This window comes from Falco rusticolus, chromosome 4, assembly GCF_015220075.1.
Source record: "Falco rusticolus isolate bFalRus1 chromosome 4, bFalRus1.pri, whole genome shotgun sequence".
NCBI classification, from domain to species: domain Eukaryota; kingdom Metazoa; phylum Chordata; class Aves; order Falconiformes; family Falconidae; genus Falco; species Falco rusticolus.
The window spans coordinates 100,618,363-100,633,436 of NC_051190.1; the positions used below are offsets into that span (position 1 = coordinate 100,618,363).

General features: G+C 41.6%; 1 protein-coding gene across 2 annotated transcripts in view; it reads left to right on the forward strand.

The window, feature by feature from the left end:
- The first annotated feature begins 418 nt into the window (after positions 1–418).
- Positions 419–15,074, forward strand: part of SNRK (SNF related kinase) — a 42,237-nt gene continuing 27,581 nt past the window's right edge. The window contains exons 1-3 of one of the 2 annotated variants that reach the window (XM_037383057.1): positions 419–721; positions 11,669–11,767; positions 13,099–13,782. In XM_037383057.1, coding sequence (XP_037238954.1) covers positions 13,194–13,782 — 589 coding nt within the window. In that variant the 5' untranslated portion in view covers positions 419–721; positions 11,669–11,767; positions 13,099–13,193. Of the gene's footprint in view, positions 722–1,404; positions 1,590–11,668; positions 11,768–13,098; positions 13,783–15,074 lie in introns of those variants that run through there. The other variant, XM_037383058.1, reaches the window with a different exon arrangement.

Sequence of the window (15,074 nt, forward strand, 5' to 3'; positions counted from 1 at the left end):
TGGCAGCAGAGCGGCCGCCAGCCGGGCGGGCCCGAGGGCCTTCTACGCCTCGACCTCCCCCCTCATTCCTGCCTGCTCCGGGGCGCTTTGCTCAGGACCTTTAGGAAGCCGCAGCCCAGCGCGGTCAGGAACGGGAGCAAGGCCTGCCCCCGAGTGCCGCCGAGCCGCCCCCCTGCCCTCAACTGCCCCATCCTGCCCTCCCCTCAGGCGGCTTCCCCCCTTCCGCGGCCCCCCCGCCGCTCTCTGCCCCGCCCCGCCGTCGCGGGCGCGTTCCCCCCCGCCATTGGCCCGCCGTGACGGCAATGGCGCGGCCTCCCCCCGCGCAGGCGCAGCGCTGCCCTCCTCGCGGGTTCGCGCGGGTGTCCTTCGCTCCGCCTCGCCCCCGCCCCCTCCCCCCCACCCCAACGGCTCTCCGCGAGCCGCCGCGGCCGTTGTTGTCAGTTGCGTCTGGGAGCCGCCGCAGCGGCAGGGCCCGGCGGAGCAGCAGCAAGCCAGTCAGCCGGCCGGCCGGCCAGCCAGGTGCGGGGCAGCCGCCGCCGCAGCCCCTGCCGCCCGGTCGAGGTGTCCCCGCCGCTCCCGCTGGCGCCTTCGGCCCTCTCTCTCCCTTCCCGCCGCGCCCCCCGGCCCCGCCGCCGCTCCCGAGGGCAGTCGCGACGGGCGCTGCCCATGCAGGGGGCGGCGCGGGGCGCGGCGGCCCGAGAAGACGCCGCTGCTGCAAGCAGTAAGTTGCCGGCGGGGTTGGGCCGGTGAGGACGGGGCCGGCCCGGTGGGGTGTGGTGGGTTCCCTTCCTCCCCTGCCTTCGCCTTTCCGTTTCTCCCGGAGCCGGCCTCGCCCGCCGAGCTCCGCTCGGCCGGCCCAATGGCGGCCTCGGCCCAGGAGGAGGCGGCGGGAGGACCTTTCCCGGCCGCCGAAGGTCGGTGTGTCGGTGCCGCCTGGGGCTGGAGGAGCGGGATCTGGGGGGAGGGGAGGAGCGGGTGCTACTGCGGGGACGGCGGGCTCCCGGCGGGAGCCTCCCGCGCCCCCCGGGCGGCAGAGCCCGGCGTGCCCCACGCCCGGCCCTCTCCCCCGCCCAGGCGCTGTCCGTGCGATGCGGCCCCGCGGCAGCCGCGCGTGTGACCGGCTCCCCGCCGCGCGGCTGACACCTGACCCCGCGCGTGGCGGTGCCCGTGCGCGCCCGCCCGGCCGCGTGCCCTCGGCGGCCGCCCTGCAGGGTCACCGCGGGAGAAGCGGCGGCGCGTTCGCCCCTCCGCCACCGCGCTGCCCTCGCCGGCTCCGCCTCGTGTGTTCTGTCGCTTGGGGAAAGGGATAAACAAGCCAGGCGAAGCCCTCCGGTTCGGGAGTCGGTCCGGTCACGGGTGCGCGCTGGGGGAATGACGGTGCATCTTGCCCCTCGGCCCGTGTGCGGAGCCAACAGGTTCGCTTAGCGTGCGAGCTGGGGCACCGCTCGCAGCGGGAGCGTGTCCCCGACGGAGCCGGGGGGCACTGGTGCCCCTTCTTCTTTGTCAATACGCGCATTGCTTCTGGCAGTACGCTTGCTGCAACGAATTTACCGCCTTTGCGTTACTATAGAAATCGGTCAGATAAGTAGGTAAGTCCAGCATAGAGGTCTCCGTGCTTTTTGCGAGGTGGGTTTTGGCACCCAGATGGTACTCCACTGGTTAAGTTGATGGAACGTTACTTTTAAAGCTGTTTTGGTTGATATACGGTATTGGTAATAGCTGAAGGACAGATACGTGTGGTTGGGTTTGGTCGTTGGTGGTTTTTTGTTCTGTGGGGGTTTTTTTTGGTTTTTTTTTTTTTTTTTTAAATGAGTAGACTGAATAAACTATTGGAGAACATCCACTAGGGAAAAAGCCTACATTGGCCAGAGGACGGTTGGTGACAAATGTGACCCATTTTCAGATTGGATGTTTTTATTGGTAAGGAATGCTGGAACACCTGTGAAGGAGAAAGCTTGACGTGGGCTTATAAAAAGCTTTGAGTTTTTGCTTGTGCATAGAGAGTTTCTTACTGATCGGGTTGCTTTCAAAAGCTTGTTAAGAGCAGATATGCAAAGAAGTGGTTTCCTCAATGGTACCATTACAGTTCCTGGAGCAGCTGAAGTGTATTGTGTGATTTACAGCCATCTAGCATGAATGAATTGCATGCAAATCTGCTTACGCCTGCCCTCTGTAGTGCAGTCACTACTTAGTCATATAGGCTGCTTTTTGGAGTTGTTTGTTATGGATATGTTTAGATCTTCAGGCTCTGGGGAAGGACCAGTTTAATGAATCTCAGCAAAATGAAATCTATATAGAAGTGTTTACAAGCAAATGTTCATTATGTTGGAATTAAGCAGTTTTTGCAAGGCGTGCACCATTAGGAATTGAGTTAATCAGTGGTGGGGGTTTTTTGGTAGTATATCACAGAAAGTGGTAATTTGGCTGGAGGTTATTTTTGTACTATTGCTAATCCTTAGAAAGAAAGAATCCGAAAGAAACTTACAAAGCTAACAGTCATTGCTATATATTGCAATCAAATTTTAAGTTGTGGAACATGTTGAAATGTGAACTTAAATAGACTAGTATCTGCACATTTTTCTTCTAGAGCATGAAAACGTCCAGATTTGAGGACTTAACAATAAAAGCAAAGGAGAGGAAGTCCAGTCTTTTGCATTTTTCCTGAATATTCTCGATGACCAGAAAAGTGGTAGAATGATGGCATGATTTTTCAAGTGGTTGGGAAAAGAAGCTAACCTGAATGCTGGAGTAGTGCCAGCTAAGCAAGGTATCATCTAAGACAGCACGTTCATCTGGCTCTGAGAGAATCTTTGCGTTCCACAGCTGAGGCTTCCAACAAAAACTGGGAAAAGGGAAGATAACATCTTAAGAGGCCTTAGTGATAAACTGTTGTGTCGTGGGTTTTTTTCGAGTAGAGATTGAGTTTTGGATACTGAAATTTGTGTGGTGTACTGCTGTTCTTGAATCATCTTGCTATGAGAACTGATATTCCCCTGTGGTGTGGGTGGTTGCACTGTAAATACATCGTCTGCTTTCTGATTATTTTAAACAAATAGAATGTTAAGAGTACGCATGTTAATATGCTACTGCAGATATTCTACTTGCAGTAGTCATCTTCCTCGTGCACTGTTCTGACCAACCTGATCTAAGACTTTAACTCACTGCCTTCAATACCACCTTTGAATAACTCTTTTGCAGTCTAACGCCTTCAGTGTATTGTTGTTCTTTTTATCCCACTAGTGACTGTAATGCCAAACTAATGCCTTTGTCTTGCTTTGCCTGCCTTGCTTTCAAGGGCGCAGTATCCTGGTGCAGCTACCTTTTTTTCCTCAGAATGTGTCTGTCATGAAATAACGCACTACTTCTCTTGGATTTTTGTCCGCTTTCAAAAAATCACTGAAATGCTGTAGCTATAAAACTTCTTGATGAACTTATGTACATTCCTACTTAATAGTGGGTTTTAATTATGTCTTAAAATAAGAAACCAGCGAAACATGGTTCGTTTTGTATATAGGGCTGAACTGCAGTATATGATGAATATAGTACCATTAAATTGCATAAGCTCTTAACTCTAGTAACCTGTGGGGTTCTGCACATCTTCCTTGTCACACTGCTTTCAAGCACTTAACTGGAAAGCTACAGCTTCTGTAATAATGTAAAGTAGCTATTGTTTTAATACACATAACAGTGTTATGTAAGAGCTTAGGAGGATTTGAAAAACTGTATATACACTTACAATTCTGGGATAGCTTACCCTAGCAGAGTTCTAGTACACCTAAGTTGATTAAGTCACCAATGTTAAGAACTTAATGAGGAAAAAGGGCTGTGTAGTTTTTACACTTGTGAAATACAAAACAGAGCATGTTCACTTTCTGAGAAGCTGATCTCTCAGCTGCACAGTGGTCTTCTACCACAGTGTTGGGACATGAGTGTTGCACTGAGTTTGACAGACTGATTTTTCCCTCTTCATATACTGTTCTGTGACTTCTGCAACAGTCTTCTATCTGATTACTGACTGGACTTAAATCAACTTTATTTGAGAGATAAGATGGTAGTCTAGACTTTTATAATTTTAGTTCATGTTGAAGTGTGGTGAATTTCAAGTGTCTGCCAGTTCCTAACTAATTTAGGATTCTATAAATGAGGATAAAGTATTGAAACTGAGTTACTATAGGTTGGGGTTAGTCTGTTTCTTAAGGCTTCCTAAATAGAAAATGTCAGTATGTCAGAGGCAATGTAAGTCAATTCAGTTACTTAAGTTTTATGTTACCACATGTATTGCTAAATGGGTGAAGCGATGTGATATCTAAGTTCAGGGATAGTTCTTAAGACATTTGATAGAGATTATTATAGTTTGTAATAGGTACTAAGAGTATGTACACATATTTGCAACTGAATACTCACATTTGAGCTAGTGTTTGATGCTCCCTTGATACAGAATAAAAATTATGTTTCATTCTGAATTTACACGGCAAAGGTCGTGTTAGGTATCACAACAGTGGTAACTTTCTGAAATGTTAAGCCACACTGAAGTGTTTATTGATTAATCATGGAATGCTCCTGTTAGGGGTCTTCGCTATGTGGTCTGGCATGAGAAAATTATGGGGTGATGTTAATAAGTAGATTTTTTTAAAAAGGTGAAACAAGTCTGAGAATTCATGAACATGGAATAGGTGAAGTGCTTCCTCTAAAGGAGTCCAGACTGGTGGAATAAAGTCAGACTTGTCTGTTTTCTGCAGAGTTCCTGCAGTAGGTGTTCTGGAAATAAAGATGTAGTATCCCATCTAAAAGATAGCGATACTGTCATGAATCACAATGATATGACTTCTGTCTGATATGCAAAGTATTTCTTCATCAGTTTCATGTTCCTAGTTACTTGGGGACGGACACACACACAAAAAGGGACAATGTGATGAGATTTGGAATATTAAAGCCTTCAGGCAGCTACTTGGATACTGCTTATCAAGCTTGGAAAAGTGTAAGTTTGGGCGAGGCAGTCCAGCTACCATTATCTCTGTTGCTTATAAGTCAATTGACTGTAAAGCTTGTTGGTTTCTGTAATCTGCAGACTTCTTTGGTATCAGATCTTGACTGGTTAGGTTTATGAATGTGTATAACTGAAACACCCGTGCTAATTTCCTGTAGCTGAGGAGAATTTTTTCTTTCGGTGGAAACTGCAAAATGCGATCATTTAAATTTAAACTAATTTTTTTATTATTTAAAGGCATCACGGGGTCTGAACAAAGTTTTCTAACTGATTTGCAGGTACAAAAAGAAAATACTGGCAGAAATCACAAAATTTGGAGCAAGTCCTTTTTAAAACATGTTATTGTGTACTACTGTGCAAGAAGATAATTTAAGGGGCGTGGCCATTTGGGATATTTGTTCTTCTCTTAATCTGTGGTAATACTATAAGAACAACTTTAGATCTTAAGTGGTGTATTGCTGAAGCATCTGGTATGTGAACAGGGGGGTGATGTTGTCTGCTTGTATTACTTTTTTTTAATTTGTTTAGCTAGATACTGGACTTTGGGAGTAGGCACAAGAGGAAAATGGAGACAATGTGAAATTAATTGCTTTTGGAGCTGTGGCTGGTAGGAGGGCTTTAAGTGGAGTTCTCAGATGCAGATCATGTTTGTCTTGTGTATGCCTCCTCTTAGAATGGAAAGTGCCTTGTGAACTGCAGTGATTATTAGCATGGTTATGAAAGTATCTTGGGCTTTTAGCACATTTCACAACTAGAGGCAGTTGGAATCAATGCCAGTGACTACTAATGATGGGTTTGTCAGTGGAGCGTAGTTTGGCACATCTGTCCTCTTAATAGCTTTGGTGTGTAGTCTGTAATCACAATCTTGCCATTACTGCTACTATCTTGCTGTTGCTTTGCAATATCTACCTACTTTGCTGTCTGTATTTTTCTCCCCTCATTCACCTGCTTTTAGTGAAAGAAAAAGGAAACTTGACTTTTAAAGTGAGGGGCCTTGAAGGACCAGTTCAGATCCAGTGACTTTTTTTCACTTGTCTGTATTGAAGATGATTCTTGCAAAGCTATCAACTGTCTAGTGGGGTTTCTACAACACAGTTCCTAAGTTTTCGTCTGCTCTTTGCTAGCATTCTGCAAACCACTCACCAGAGCTTTGCAAAACCATGTGGAAGAGGAAAGCTTAAAACTTTCCATGCCTGATGTGACTGTACTAATCTTTAGAAAATAAGATGGTGGACAGCAATCCATAAGTCTAAAAGTTTGGGAATTTCTTGTCTAATAAATAAAAGTATTCTTTAATTGAGATAACAAATATGATGTGCAATTCAGGATAAGTTCAATTTTTCTTATACATCAGAGCTGCTTCAAAGTCTCGCTCTTAGATCTCAGGTCATGCAGGTTCTCATAATTTTCTGTTACAAAATAACATTAGTAACTTTAATTTCGTCTCAAAACTAAAATACTACACCCCACCCCCCAACTTTTTTGTTTATAGGTCCAGGAGCAATGTTTCATTAAATTTATTGGCCTGCCAAATATTTCTGCTGCTGGCTGTTCACTGAAGAGTGGACCTTAGAGTTGAAGCATTCTTGTTAGCATTTTGGTTTTATTTCTGGATTCTAAGAGGAGTTAAGGCTAGGCACCAGTAGCTCTGATGCCTGCAATACATTCTAAACTAATGAAACACTAACGTTTCACTACAGGCTTCTCTTATATTTAATGGCAAAATTGTATCAGCAATTGGCAGTTCTTGTTTTTTTTCAGAGCAAAATTCTGAAGACTATTTAAAAGCAAGGGATAAAATTAAATTTTGCAGATTAATTCTTTTTGTTTGGAACATAGAGCTACTTGATAACTTTTTGTCTTCATAATTTTAGGCTTAGCCATGCTGAATGGTAGAGAGACTTTCTGATACATTGTGACGTTTTGGTAATGCTGTACGAGGTGGATGCTGATGCTGTGTGAGATGATAGGAAAATAAAAGAAGTGCATGTACACCTTCAAAAATCTACTGTAGTGTTTTATTGTGGAATTCACCAGGAGCAGGAGAGTTTATGGGATTTGTCCTCAGTGAGGGGGAAGATGCTGTAGTGCCATGATGTAATGTGGAAAATAACGCATTAGATAGCATTGTGTATGTAAGGCCTGAGTTGTAACACTGCCGCCCCTGTACATTGTCTTCTGTCCACCCCTGCCTCCCCCAAATGCTGCATCTGCAAAGTCTTTGGCTGTAGAGGAGGGGCTTTGCTGGACTGTGACACCCATGTGCGGAAACAAAAGGAGAATACAGGTACTTAAGATCCCAAGTCCCCTATTGAGTCTCGAATATTCAAGGAGTATTGGGTAGTATGAAGCTTAAAAAGTTTCATATACTCTGAAAGAATTGCATCATGAGTAGTTTTCAGAGCATGTGGTATGCATTAAGTGTGTATGTTCTTCAGGCTTCACTCTTGCAACATTTTGTACCTGTTTCTGGCATGTTGGCTTTCCCTTATATAAAAGGAAAGCTGACAGAAAACCCACTTGGGGAAAAGCAGATTGGTACACTGGTGAAGGTGTAACATCATCCCATGTAAGTAGTGGCTCATACAGTAACAAAGATTGACTGTTTTTAAAGGCTTGCAGGTTAGGCTGTGAAGGTATCTTACAGTAGGGTGGCAGATAAATTACAGGAAATACTGGAAAAAATGTTGAAAAATTATACTTGCGCAGTTTGTATGCTGAGTTGTTTCCTTCAGTCTGCTCTCAGATTCTAATGATTTGTACAAATTGTTTTTAGAATAAAAAAAATTCTTCTGGATCTCTGATCAGTTTATGTCAAATCTTGTTTTACAGTTTCTAGGAAGACTAGCAAAATAAGTCTTACTGTCAACATATAATTATGTAGTAAATAAATAACAGCATCTATACCAATTATTTATCTGAGATGAGAGAGCAAAAGGAGAAACAGGGTGAAACTTACTTAATCTGTCTTGTGGTTGTGTGCAATGTGTGCATCTGCTGAACTAGTCATCCTAAACTCCTGTTACAGAAAATGAAAATGTGTACTTTTAAGCAATGATTCATTGGATGTATTTAGCTATCTGCTTTAGGGTGCAATTTGTTTTATCACAGACTCTTACCCGTGTTGACTGAATCTCCGTTTATCGTGAGGGGGGACAGGAATGGTTAGCTCTCTGTGGACAGACAAGTCCCAGCGAAGATTACTTCAGCTTTCATGTCTGTTAGCCTGGTAATGCAGGGAAGTTTTTGCGTTGATAGTAGTACAATGTTTTGTTGAAACGGGACCTTGAATCTTCATTTTCTAAAGAAGTTAATCTACATAGCAAGGTAAGATGAACTAGGCTGGTCTTATAAGCAGTGTATAATCTAATGAAACTTTCTGGACAGGATTAATTGCTTAAAAATTATTGTCTCTGAAACATGCTGTTTTTCTAAACATATCTGTTAGAGATCTATTCATCCATCTTTTAGAGATGGTTGAATCACAGTACTGTTGCTAAGCTTCTTAACAGGATGCATGCAATATTACAAAACAGCTTCTGCAGATCTCCATTACAGAGGCTGTTTGCAGTCTGTTGTGGGATAGGACATACAAGCTTCTATGGAAGGAAGGATCTGTTCTGAATCTATTTACTGGTAAATGTCTACATTGCATAAAATGAGTATTGGGGGCGTAGCTGAATTCTAGTATAGGGGAAAACTGCAGTTTTAAAACTGTACCTAGCCACATGGATTAAATGCTACTGACGGTTAGTAAGCTTGCCAGCTAGAAGACCCAAACTCTGTAATGCTGAAAACTGAACTTACAAAAGGACTTGAGGTAATGTGAATGAAAAGACAGGGAAATATTTTCTGTGATGTAACAGTCCCTTAACTGTTTTTCCTTAGGCTGTAGCTTGGCTTGCTGGCAAAGTACGGCTGGTTGAAATTTAGATTGTTGTGTGCTGCAGTTTGCACCTCTTCTTGTTTGGTAAAAATGTTCAAGATGTCACATTGTAAACTGGATCAATGAAATGATCTGTTGTTAAAACTAACCCTGTTTTGGAGTGTAATGGTAGTAGATAGTTAAATCTGGATGTTTGAGGTGGTTCCATTTTTAGTTAGCCGCAAAAGTTTTACTGAGGTGACTAAGGAGACAGTTGCAAGAAAAAGGGTCACAACGAAGCTTCAGCTTGAAAGCTGCTGGTACCTTGTGAAACTGCACTTAGTTGATTCTTGTGCTTTCAAAGTTCTGCTTTCTTGCTCTAGAAAAGAAGCTATTGTGAAAAGTATTGATATAGCAATTGTGAGCCTTCAGGTAGCACATTTAAATTATAATCAAAGCTTGTATCTATATACACTATGACAGTTTTGCATCCATTTCCTACTACTGAACGATTCTTAATATTGGTGTGTTCACTTAAAGCCATGTGTGCATCTAAGATCCTTGTGTTTAGCTGTGGGAGCTTAATTTTTGAAGTTCTATTTTAAAACAGAATTGAAGGTTTGTTGGTCTGTTATTATGGAGACTTCATGTTAAACTATTAATAAATCTGCATTAGTTTTATTTCCGCTAATAGTGCTGCAAAATTATTAAGCATAGTTTATCTTCCATTTCTGTAAGCTTTTATCCTATTGATTACTGTCTGATGTATTTCTCCAAGGCTTAAGCGTAACTGATTTTTGCTGGAATTCTGTTGACAAATTGATGTTTATGTGTATTCTGTCATTTAGAGATAAATCACTTACTGAGTTTGTACAAAGATGGTTGACAACGTGCCAAGTGAACAGAATAGTTAGTATAAATCTTTTACTGCTGAGTGTTATGGTTACTTAAATTCAGATGTTACATTTTTACATCTGGCTGGTTTGCTCTCTCTCCCTTTTGCTCTGCCAGGGATGGAACCTTCTTGAATTTAAGAAAGAAAAGCTAAGTCAAAGTTGTCTGAGGCTTTTTCACCTCCATCTTCCTTACCTCTTTCAGTAACAGAACTGGTTTTGTCATGCACTAAGAAAGCTCTGTCTGCAGGTGTTGTTTTTGCACCAAAGACTTAATATAAAATCTCTTTTAAAGCCATGCCCCCTCAGAGTAAAGGTGTTCCATGATCTGGGCCAGATTTGTAGGATGTGATGAATTCGTGCGAACAAAGATATAAATATTGAGGTTTGACTTAACATTCAAGAAAGAAATGTTCTGTTATAAATTTGAGCACTGGATTTTGTTCTGTTAGTAACTTCAGCTGCATAGGGATTGGCTGGCTGTTTTTTGATACAACTTTTATGTTGTGGTTTTTTTTTAATTTAAGTGTTCTAAAACTATTAAGTAGTTTAGCAAAATGTATTGACTATAGGATGCATTGCGAGTAAAACAGATTTGTAAGGACAGGTGATGTCCTAGTGGCAGTTCAAGAAAGTTAATTTTTTTTCTTTTTCTTTTATTTCTTTGGTCTAGAAGCAATGAAGAGTCTGATTAGGGTGCTGTGGAGACAGCTGCCCGACAAAGCATGTTTGTGTGGCTTGTTTTTTTTTTTAAATGCTTGCAGTCCTTTTAAGATTGAGATAGTAGTCGCACAACCATATGGGGCACAGCTGATCAATATTCCCCCTGTTGCTTTGTACAGGTTAAGGTTAGGCGGTTTATGTGTGTGTATGGACTTTTTTTCATTAGCCTGCATTTGGGGGGTTAGGTCAGTATGATGGAACGTTATACAACTTTAATAAAGCATTATATGATAACATTATGTCAGTGCTCATTAGTAGCAAAACCACTCCCACCAAAACCAAATTGGCCTAAGGAAGGAGTATAGAACAAACCAGAAGATGTGTAGAGAAATGTGAGAATGGTAAAGCCTGTGGAATAACCTTTGTAAAAGGAGTGACTAGGACTGGAATAAGATTGAACTGAAGGGAGGAAGCTAAAACCGAGTTGCTTGAGGCAAGATAAACAGAGTATGATAGTTCGTTTTGGAACAGACAGTGAATGAGAAGATGCACAAATTATCAGGAGATGAAAAACAAACAAGAGGAAGTGGTTCTTCTCACAGTATGTAGTTAAGCTATTAAACTTCTTGCTGCAGTATGTCCTTGAAACTAAAAATTCACATGCTTTAATAAAGCACCTGCCCAGTTTCGCAGGGAGGGGTGGAATCCAAGTGTTATTACACACAAAGCCACTGCCCTCTGATGTAAAGAAGGTTTTGAATCTCTTAAAGATAAGGAGAGTTTCATTATTTATTATGTTTGCTGTTGTACTGTGTTTTTCCCTATGCATCCTCTAATGGGTACTTACTGGGTAGGGGAGAGTTTGACATGGGCGTTTGGTTTAACATAGCATGCTTTAATCCGGTTTTGTACTTTCTGGAGTAAGGATGGGATGGTATTATATGGTTAATTGGGAGTGGCAGGGGAGACTTTGTAAGAGCAGTATGGGATATGTCGGGAAGCAGATATGCCAACCCTGGTTTTGATGCTATGGCATAGTCTAGTGAGGTGGAGTGAGTTTTGGAAGAGCATCTGAAGCGTAGTGCTTAGTAGCAGAATGAAAGGGTACAGTAACACAAAAACCAGTGAAGTTTTTCAAAGCTTGATTATTATCTTTGAAGAAAAACAAACCCAAACCCCAGTGTTTATATGATTGTTAATTACCCTGTTGCTTAAGTTATGAGGTTTCAAAGGTTGATTGATTTCATTCAAATTTTACAGGGGTGGAGGTCTTAAACTGAATTCCCACGGACTTTGTTGAAGTAGACAGCTGGATGGAGAAGAGATTGTACCATGGCTACAGCTGAGAGAATCAGTAAGGTGAGCTTGTTAAACATCAGAGAATCCTCATAGGACCCCCAACCTTGTGATTTAATCCATATGAAACCAGGTTCATTAGTTTCACTGCCTGTGAAATAACTTGTTTAGCAGGCAGTGTTTTTAATCTAATGCTTACATTAGTTATTCTCAGGTTGAAATGTGAGGGGCTGTTTGTTTGCCAGCTTCCTTTTCAAAGATTTTCTTTTTGAAGTTCAGTTTTGAAACTGCGAAAATACATTCTATAGAGCTCTGGTTTCTGTATTTTGTTGAGTTGGCAATAAGCCATCTAATTTTCATATTTCTAGCTACTTTGCACTCAAAGTGGGAGAAATGGTTAGCTTTTTGAGAGCTACAGAGTTTTATTTAAACCTCAATCGAAGTTAAAAATGCAGGAAAAGTTCTTGGGAGGTTTTGTGTGTGGAAAAAAATGGCAATGGGACATAAGACCTTCAAAAACAGGTTTGAATATGGATGTTTTGTAAGTTGGTTCTTAAATGCCAAATTAACTGGTAAGCAGCAGTACAGTACAAATAAGCTGAACTCTTGAGTTCTGTCCCCTTCCTTCCTACTCTTCCCCTTCTCATGACTCATTCCCAGGACTGACATACGCAACCTACATGCAAACTTTTTATCACCAGTTTTTATAACTCCAGTCAAAATATTTAACAGGACACTTTATTTAGCACGGAGTACATCCAACCCATATGTGTCATTTCAGCCTGTAAAGCTTTGTTCATTTGTTGTAATTACAGTATTGATTGATAATGCTCAAACTAGAGTAACAAAATTAAGTCTTGTATGTCAGCCTAAGCTTTGCTGAACAGGAAGCTGTTAAAAGGAAGAAGGTAAAAGTCCAAAGTCGTGCCATCAGAACTTTGTATTTGTGCAGTTTCATGGTGCAACATGAAGGAATATGCTAAAAAGAAGATAAATCAAGCATGTTCTTCTTGTCAGTACTCTGTGCTACCCAGATGATTTCTGATGTAGCCGGAAGAGGTATAGATTTCAGCTTTGCCAGTTTTAACTATCCTTATAACACTGGTTTCTTCAAGTGTTACTTGCAACGTTTCTAACTCAAGAATATGAAGGCCGCTGAATTTCAGAGAAATTTTCATGATTGTACTGTTGAAATTCACTTTCTTCAAGTGTACTGATGATGTGATTTCAGAAATGTGTTGGTTACCACAGCATAGCTTATCAAACCCTTGGCAAAAAGCCCTGAAGAATTTAATAAGTTATCTGTAATAATGTGCCAATGTAACTTTAGGAGATCTACAGGATAATTTTGCCTATTTTTATACAAATAAATAATCTTGTCTTTTTATTTTTAGATATGCTTGGCAGTGACAATGGACTATTTATTTGCATCAGATGATACTCTTATATGAAAAGATCACGTTTCCAAAGAGCTTACTTCTGAAACAGAATGGCAGGCTTCAAACGAGGATATGATGGAAAAATTGCTGGATTGTATGACTTGGATAAAACTTTGGGCAGAGGCCATTTTGCTGTGGTCAAACTTGCTCGGCATGTCTTTACAGGTGAAAAAGTAGCAGTGAAAGTAATTGACAAGACCAAACTGGACACTCTAGCCACTGGACATCTTTTTCAAGAAGTCAGATGCATGAAATTAGTGCAGCATCCCAATATAGTACGGCTGTATGAAGTGATTGACACCCAGACTAAGCTTTATCTTATCTTAGAGCTTGGTGATGGAGGAGATATGTTTGATTACATCATGAAACATGAAGAAGGTCTGAATGAGGATCTGGCAAAAAAATATTTTGCTCAAATAGTACATGCTATATCCTACTGCCATAAACTGCATGTAGTTCACAGAGACTTAAAGCCAGAGAATGTGGTCTTCTTTGAAAAACAAGGACTTGTGAAATTGACAGATTTTGGCTTCAGCAACAAATTTCAGCCTGGAAAGAAGCTCACCACAAGCTGTGGATCTCTTGCATATTCTGCTCCTGAAATTTTACTTGGGGATGAATATGATGCACCAGCAGTGGGTATGTCCTCTTTGAATTCAACCAGTAATCTGAATTTCAGTACAGTGATATTGTGCCACTCTGTTTTCACTTTCAAGATAATGCCATATGTGGAAGCTAGCTAATTGGCAAGAAATAATATTATAACCTGGGTGAGTTAATGTTGGAGCAGCTGTGTTTGAAGGAGGTACTAAAAACATTCTCAAAAATGCTTAAAATTTCTTTTCGTATGAAATGACGCAATTGTATACTTCGTAAACTTTTCTATTAATAGTAATGTGAATGCAATGTGTATGTTTGTATTTACTTTGTTAGAGGATGCATCTTCTTTTCAGAGAAGTGCCTGGTTTTAATGTATTTTTGCCATTGCCACTCCCTCCCTCTCTCCCTGCAAAAAAGTCCAACCATCCAGTGATTTTATTTGCTCAGTTTAGCCATATAAGAATGACGTTGTGAGCCCAGGCTGCTTACATGTTCTATGGCAAGGTGGTAGGAATCAGTTTTTAGTAAATACTAGCTTGGCTGTGGAAGGAGGAGACAGGGAATTAAGGAAGGCTTTAACTCCCTCTAACCCTTCTCTGCCCTTTTCTTGTCTGAGAACTGAAAGTGGGGGCTTAGTTCCCAGTTGCTCAAAAGGTAAGAGAAAATAGTAATGTGTAAATTAGTCTGCATGTTTCTGACTGGAAAGGAGTGTGCTAGACAGACTACTACTGATAATTCTGTTACTGTCTTTAAGTCTACTACATAGATGTTGGAAGTAACTTAGAGGTGTGTGTTTTACGTTTTTTTTTTAAATAGCTGTAAACATTGATAGAGTTACTGATTAATGTCCTCATACAGACTGCTTGTATCTGTTAGTTGAGGTAGAACTCACTTCTCCCACAAATTTAGGTACGTATAATTCCAAATGATGCTTCAAAATTAGCTTATTGTAGTCAACGTGCCTTTTGTTCTTGTGTGCCCAGTATCTAATGCTTTTACTGTCCTAACACCCACTAGGACTCTGTCGCTCTGTGTGTGTGTTGCTATGGTTATAGTAGTGGCTGTAGTGATGGTTTAAAGTAAGACTGGCGAGTCCAATTTATTGCTAATTTTCCTAAGATAAACAACCAGCTAATTTTGTATGCTGACAAGGTATTCCCTCACACTGTTGAACTAAAATTTCTGCATTATTTTTAATACAAATACTTTTGGCTTGTAGATCTTACGGTCTTTGCTTAAACATTTGAATGTTAATTCATGGCTTCTGAGTTTGAATAGGTATTTTACTATGGGCTTTCTGTACTTGAAAGTAGTTTCTCAAGTCTGCTAGA